This window comes from Cicer arietinum, chromosome 3 (genome assembly GCF_000331145.2).
Source record: "Cicer arietinum cultivar CDC Frontier isolate Library 1 chromosome 3, Cicar.CDCFrontier_v2.0, whole genome shotgun sequence".
Lineage (NCBI taxonomy): Eukaryota > Viridiplantae > Streptophyta > Magnoliopsida > Fabales > Fabaceae > Cicer > Cicer arietinum.
In genome coordinates, this window is record NC_021162.2 from 62,491,693 (window position 1) to 62,499,557 (window position 7,865).

At 30.7% G+C, this 7,865-nt stretch overlaps 1 protein-coding gene across 1 annotated transcript; it reads right to left on the bottom strand.

The window, feature by feature from the left end:
- Positions 1-1,679: 1,679 nt before the first annotated feature.
- On the bottom strand, positions 1,680-6,731 carry LOC101499139 (V-type proton ATPase subunit B 2-like). The gene is made up of 15 exons (XM_004492840.4): positions 6,598-6,731; positions 6,374-6,451; positions 6,132-6,187; positions 5,888-5,986; positions 5,550-5,609; positions 4,620-4,731; positions 4,337-4,545; positions 4,040-4,168; positions 3,763-3,900; positions 3,503-3,653; positions 3,330-3,412; positions 2,788-2,835; positions 2,492-2,545; positions 2,315-2,398; positions 1,680-2,221 (listed from the first exon to the last, which is right to left on the bottom strand). The coding sequence occupies exons 2-15, from the start codon at positions 6,426-6,428 to the stop codon at positions 2,036-2,038; spliced, it is 1,464 nt and encodes a 487-aa protein (XP_004492897.1). The 5' UTR covers positions 6,429-6,451; positions 6,598-6,731; the 3' UTR covers positions 1,680-2,035.
- Positions 6,732-7,865: the final 1,134 nt, after the last annotated feature.

The window sequence follows — 7,865 nt, forward strand, 5'->3', positions numbered from 1 at the left end:
AGATGCCCTTGTCATTTGTATTCATTCACCAGCTGGCAAAAACATATACAATGACTAAGGTTGAACAATTTTTATATTATTCTTTCGGAAATTTAAATGCAATTGCAAGTAGTTTCATTTAACTTATTTTAATTGGATCTGAAATTATTAAGTTTTATTATTTATAGTAGGCACAGGACACAATCTCTATCCAATATATATTATATATTATAGCCTTGTTAGCCGGCATAGGAATCCATATTTCTCTGAAAATATGTTATATATTAATGTAACACCTTAGTATAGCTTTGTTGACTTTGTTTTTCTTTAAAAAAAAAATTGACAAAATTGAAAGTAATCTTAGTTCATAATAAAAATATTGATGATATTTTGGCATATTTAAAAAATAATGATTTAAAAAATTTTGAAACAAAAATAAAAGGTATGATTGTGTAAATTGAAGCTTTATATATTGAGTAGATATGTGCATGGTTACCCTTAGTTTGGTTGATAAACAATCAACTATGGAAAGATCGTGAGCAGTCTTTGGCATCTTCTTAGTGTATGGGCAGTCATAGGTTGCTTCTTCTTATATGTGGTTGGAGTGCCTCTTGGACTCTTTCTTCTTTTCATTTTGGTGTATTTTTAATATGCGACTTTTGTTTTAAATTATTTTATTTTCATGAAAATAGTTAAAAAATGATACATATGCAGATCAGTTCCATGTTTGATTTTGCCCCATTCTAAAGTTATGCCATCACAAAGATCAAATATTAATAAAATTAAACAGTACTAAAAAGGTCAAAAACATTTATGCTTGAGTAAGCATAAATAAAATCCAAATATTGTTGTTACCTTTTTATTTCCGTTTTTGGATATCTGACTCTGAAAAGAAACACTAAATTCCGATTTCAACAAAAATTTATTTTTGAAATAATTTGATTATAAATTATAACAAGTGAGGCAAAATGAATTCTAAAAGTGTAAACTCAATTTTAGCATATTTGGATAACTTAAAGTTGCAATTTGTAACTTTTCAATTCAAACATGATTTTTATACTGAAATTTATCGTTGAATTCACTTTTACTCGAGTATATGTAAACATAAATTATTTTATATTCAACTGAATTTTAATTAAAATCAATTTCATAAACTCAGTTCATTCAAAACTAATTTTAATCATCGTATAACAAGCTAAGTAAGACATGATTTTTGTGATTGGATACAAAGACAAATTAATTTGTTTTATACTTAAATTCTCTGAAAAAATTACTTTTTCAATCTGAACACATGTTCATAGTGGAAGAGATGTGATAGTTTATTGTACCACAGAGAAGGACATTGCTAAACACCTAACAACCAGTGCATCACCAATTTGGTGTGGTTGTCATAGAAAAGGTTATGACAAAAAATAGGGGTAGTGAATTTGGCATGTGGCATCTAAAGGTCAATTTGTTGGTGAGATACAAAGGCAGCTTTTAAATATTTTTATAAAGACAGTTTCTAATGATAAATGCACATAAATTCCTCAAATATTTCTAGCTCTTTTCACTTGATAATCATACAAAAAGCTACTGTTTGTTATTTGACAAAACTTTGTACTTCATTGTGTATAGTAGAATTATAATAGTTTATTAAAATTTTGCTAAGCTATAACCACTATTTGACAACACAAAAAAAAAAAAAAAAAAAGTCAAAATTAAAAAAATGAACAACAGAAAACTTTCCGGATTATAATATGCTCAAAAATCAAATTACAAGGTAAATTATAAAAACTCCTAACTGCACTGAATATTCCACAAATTGATAGTAACCAATATTCTCACTACCCCAAGAAAAAATGGCACAGGAAATAAAATATCTATGGGGTCTTCACTCTGACTAAATGAAGAAATCAAAATATGAGGCACTCAAAACCTTTATTATATGTAACATATGTGCTGAATAGAAGAAATAAGAACTGTTGGTTGAGAAACAGAAGAAATGAATCAATAGCCATGATCATTATAAGCTGATTGAGCATGTGACTAAGGTATAACCCTAATGTATAAATCATCAGTTGCCAGCATCTCGGTTGTAGTACTGATCGAGAGTCTTTGCTGGTATACGATGAAGAAGCTCACGAGGGAAAATCCGAAGCAATGTCCATGCAAGATCTAGAGACTGGAAGATGTTGCGGGTATCGTAAGCTCCTTGCGCGACAAACTTCCTCTCAAACTTGTCCAGAAATTCCAGATACAGCTGTTCATTGAAAATAAAAAAGGAACTTAATTGATAACATCACTTCAACGACAATAATAAAAAAAATATACTTAAAAGGAAAATATTAGAGACCAGATCCTCAGAAGAAAGTGCTTCTTCTCCGACCACGGCTTTCATTGCCTGGACATCCTTTCCAATGGCATAATTTGCATAGAGCTGGGGGAAAAAACATAATGACACCAATGAGACAGTTTATAAACAGAAAATTATCAATGACACAGAGAAAAAAATATAGGTAAAAAGTAAGACCTGGTTGGACACATCGGCGTGATCCCTTCGTGTCATTCCCTCCCCAATGGCACTCTGCAGATGCAACCATGATGCATTACTAGAAAAACCTTGTAATTTAATTTTTAGTTGAAGAGAGTGATGTTACTTTAGCTAGAAAAAGGCCATAATTTTGACAAATTTCAGTTGGATTAAAGGGTGATTAATGGACGAAATCAAGGGTAAGGACCCCTCACTCGTCCAAGAGTAAACGAAGTTATAAAGAAATTATCAGTTGATGGAATCTTGTGACATCAAACAGACAAGATTAACCTCACCTTCATTAATCGAGACAGCGACGGAAGGACATTGATTGGTGGATATATCTGTTCAAAAAAAGCAAATAAGAGGTATCGTGTGTTTAGTTTTGGCCCGAAATTTTGTAAGCAAAATCACCATGTACATCAAGAACAGAGTAGATCAAGAAAATGAAAGGCCTATTTTATTTTATGCAAGAATGAACATGATACACATCTCTAGTGATCAACAGATAACGTACAAACCACAAACTTCCATTTTAATCTTAATGTATGTACCAAAATATTACACTAAACCACTTCCAAATACTTGCCAAGGCCACTAAAGGATAATAAGAAAATTTACAAGTTGGGGAAAACCAAGCTTTCATGTAGAAAATCATAACTTGCAATCAAAAACGATAAAACAGTTTAACATCTTATAGTTAATACCACATCATGTAATAGATGTTAAGATGTATTCAGAAAAGGAAGAAAAAAAATCTGTTGTACATTATTCAGTACCAAACAAGCAAAGCGAAGTTGTGTACCATATAACAGCCAAAACCTGCAATATAACTGACCTGTCTGTTATGCAGCTGCCTGTCAATATATATCTGCCCCTCAGTGATATATCCAGTAAGATCAGGAGTTGGATGCGTAATATCTGTACAGAAGATGTTTGATAAAGATAATGAGTCATAATTAAGAGTGCATTATGCAACAGAGCTGACAACGTTTAATAATATTTCATCACCATCGTTAGGCATGGTTAGAATTGGAATTTGCGTAATAGAGCCCTTTCGTCCCTCGATTCTTCCAGCACGTTCATATATTGTCGCAAGATCTGTATACATGTAACCGGGATATCCACGTCTACCTGGCACTTCTTCTCGGGCAGCAGATACCTACAGGATCCAGAAGTCATCATTAGTCTCATTGACAATCAAATTGTTTGAGAAATACTTAAAAGTATTTTTAGCTTTCTTCTAAAAATCATAGTTGAAAGTGTATTACCTCACGAAGAGCATCAGCATAAGAACTCATATCTGTGAGTATCACAAGAACATGCTTGCCGCATTCATATGCCAAATATTCAGCAGTAGTAAGAGCAATACGAGGAGTGATGATACGCTCAATTGTAGGATCATTTGCCTGCAATAAATCGTATAGATTACAACTATGTAAATATGTGGGATTTAAATACAGGAACCAAAACATAATGGGAAGTCAAAAAAAAACCAAGAAACAAATGAGAATAATAGAACACTTGCATACTGATTCTAAAGATTACCAGATTAAGGAAAAGGGTCACTCTCTCCATAGAGCCATTCTCTTCAAAGTCACGTTTGAAAAATTGTGCAGTCTCCATGTTAACTCCCATGGCTGCAAACACAATAGCAAAATTGTCCTCTTCTCCACCCTGTATATATCGTATTGTCAGAAAAACCACCTTTGTCTTACTAAGTGTAGAAGCAATATAAACACAAAAAACGTGGAAGATATGGAACACAAGTAACATTGTCCGAAGCTCATACTTCAGGAGCATGTAACATATTAGAGTAAATTTACTTTAACAAATCCAGAATACCTCGAGAAGATTATCAGTTTTCTCTAGTCGCTTGACTAAGCCAGCCTGGCGACATATCTGAGCAGCAATTTCATTATGGGGGAGACCAGCAGCTGAGAATAGAGGGATTTTTTGACCTCTAGCAATAGAATTCATGACATCGATTGTAGATATTCCGGTCTGTATCATCTCTTCTGGATAGGTTCTCTCACTAGGGTTGATGGAACTTCCTGAATTGTTGGGAAAATATTATAACAAGACACAATAAACCTGCAGATTTAGACCTCCCTGGAAGAAATTATACCTGATATGTCCAAATAAGCCTCAGGTAATATTGGTGGACCGTTATCAATTGGTTTTCCCGAACCATTAAAGATGCGACCAAGCATGTCCAGCGAAACAGGAGTTTTTAACACCTGTGAATGTAATAAGAGAGAAAAAAATGTGTCAACAGTTGAACTTATTGACAGCAAGTCAAGGAATCAAAATGAAAAAGAATTCAATCATCAAGGATAAATTGGTACGAGGAAATATATTAAGCTGCAGCCTGTTTGGAATCGCGGTAAGAATGGCCTGATGTACGGTGGCTTTGAAGGTAATATTTATTGCGGAGGTACTGTGGAAATCTTACTTTCCAAACATATAATCAATCAAATTGGAAAGGATAAAACTTAAGAAATTAACCCTACGTAGTAGAACAAATTTATTATTGAATTAGTTCTTATAAGCCAAACCTTATGAATGGCACAATTTTGGCAAACCGCAATTCTTCCTCTATTTTCGTATTGGAAGTTGATTTCCTTAATTACCAGGTTTTCCAAAAGTAATATATTATACTACTAAAGTCCCTTCTCTAAGTTACCACTTCACAACATAATATAAAATTTATCATTCAATAAGTTACTTGAGAAGCAACATATTTCTTAATGATACTAAAGAAGCCAACCTGCCCTATTTTTTCAACAATAATTTAGACTTGCTTGTGGGATTGTTATTTTTCTAATTTATTCAATATTATAATTTAGACGACAGAATATTAAAAGACAAGCCACCGATTCACCCAATTTTATGTTAACCACTACCAATATATAGCTCCCATAGTAAAAGTGAACATATTAAAATCTGACCCATTTCAGAAGATACATAAGCAAAATATTCACTAGTTCACATACATAATGTTACATTTAATTGTGAAATAAAGCATACAATGGTAAAAGAAACAAGCAATTTATACCTCTCCAGTAAATTGCACAGTTGTGAATTTATTGTCAATCCCAGATGTGCCTTCAAAGACCTATGCAATGGTACAAAAAAGCTAAATTAACATAAGGCCATTTCTTGTGATAGTAGCAGCAGATGAAAGAACTAAACAGACAATTATTTGCTATTAGAGTCAATACAACAACATGAACAAAGTAAAAACAACACTAAAAACTTTTTCTTATCAACTCATAAAATCCGAGAAATGCGTAAATCTTATAATTTTTGGTGATATGTCGAAAATAACCGCGAATATATCTTCATGATATATCCAACTACATATGATTAAGGAATCACCAACCACTCACTCACCTGAACAACAGCTTTTTCACCATCAACTTCTAGAACTTGTCCACGCCTAGTAGTTCCATCACCTAACCGAATATTAACAATCTCTTGATACTTAGGTCCCTGATTCAATCAATCATTACAAAATTCAATCACACACTATAGACAAAATAAACCATCCTCATCAATGAAAAAACTTCAAAATTCTAGAATATGCAGCAAGCATATCAAAGAGACAAGAGTAATAAATATGATCATGAGTCATTACCTTAACTTTTTCAAGAATAACCAGTGGTCCAGCAACCCCAGAAACAGTTCTGTATTCTGCAGCATTATAAACAGACAATTAAACGAGTTATGAACATTTTTAAAAATTAATCAATCCAATAACCCTTAAAAACTATTACTTTTGGTGGGTTTTTTGGTTTAATCAAACATTGATGCATATATATCTATAACCACAATAGAAAAAACTAAGAAAAATGAGTAAAGGGTAAAGGAATTACTGACCCATTCCAATCTCCAAGGTACCCTCTTCATCGTGAATGTTTTGAGCCACACCCATTTGTGGAAGTTGAAGAAAGAACCCTTGACGAAGAGTGAAAAACGTGAAACAGACAGTAAGAATTAGGGGAATGGTGAATCAAGCAGAGAAGTTGGGAACAAAAGTTAGAGTGATTGTGAATTTTGAATGATGAGAGTGTGTTTGATGATAATTGATCTGAAGAGCGTACCTGTGTGTGTTTGTTTGATCTGAAGAGAGAGAGGTTGATGATGGCGTTGTGACAGATCTAAGAGATGGACCAAACAAATGCAGGAACTATCAAGGAAATAGCAATTATTTGTCACAAAAATCTTCACAATAATACTGCTATTTAATGTTATTTTACTAAAACAATATTTTTTAAATGTTATTTTTATACTCTCCAACAACAACAACAAATTTTTTTATTAAAATGTTATCTATTTATTGGTTTTTTTAAAAAAAAAAAATATTAACAAATTATCTTTAAAAATTACTGTTAACTTTACTAATTCAAGTAACGAATATTAATATTATTACGTTGGGTTTCGAGTTCAAACCAAAATCTCTCAACTGTGTGAGTTTTTTGTAGTAATTATATTATCTCATCTTTATTTGTAAAACAAAATAAATCTTTATTGATTTCAAATTATCATAAATATGAAGTAGAGTGTAAATTAAGAGTAATGCATATAGTATTAATTATACGGTAGAATTGGTAAAAAGAAATTAAAATTGTTTTAGAAACTAAAAGCGACAATCATTGAGACAATTATTGTAAACAGTTTTACACCATTAATTAATTACAATTATTAAAAATATAAGTCGTTTATATGAAAGATCTTAATTTATTATGTAAAAAACAGATTAAATATCATTTGTGATCCTTTAACTTAATGTCAGTTAACGTTTTAGTCGTTTACTTTTTTTTTCTCCGATTTAGTCATTTATTTTAATTTTAAGTGATAATTTTATCTTTTATATTTTAAAACGTCAATAATGTTATCCTTTTTTTTACAAAAATTCATCAAAATTTTCAAACAAAATTCATAAAATTAATTATATTTTGTAATATAAAATAAATTTAATCAAATTTGTAACTCAAATCTTCAAATAAACTCATATTTGTAATTTTTTATTTGATGTTGTTGGAGATGAAAATATGAGTCTATTTAAAGATTTAAGTTATGAATTTGATGAAATTTCATTATATTGAGGATGATAATTAGTTTTATGAGTTTTGTTTGAATTTTTTTTTTGATTTTTTTGAATATTTGCAAAAAAATAAGAATAATATTCTTGACATTTTAAAACATAAAATATCAAATTGTGACTTAAAATTAAAATAAATGATTAAATCAAAAAATAAAAAAAGATAAAATACTAAAACTTTAACTGAAATTAAGTTAAGAGACTACAGTTGATATTTAGCCTAAAAAAAATTATGAAAGTTAAACTTAAAAAAAATATACAATATTT

Coding starts and splice junctions, on each gene's coding strand:
- LOC101499139 (XM_004492840.4), bottom strand. CDS start 6,428: ATGGGTGTGGCTCAAAACATTCACGATGAAGAGGGTACCTTGGAGATT. Junction 4,169..4,336: donor AAACTGATAATCTTCTCGAG/GTATTCTGGATT, acceptor CGATATATACAG/GGTGGAGAAGAGGACAATTT. Junction 3,901..4,039: donor TGACCCTTTTCCTTAATCTG/GTAATCTTTAGA, acceptor GATTTATTGCAG/GCAAATGATCCTACAATTGA.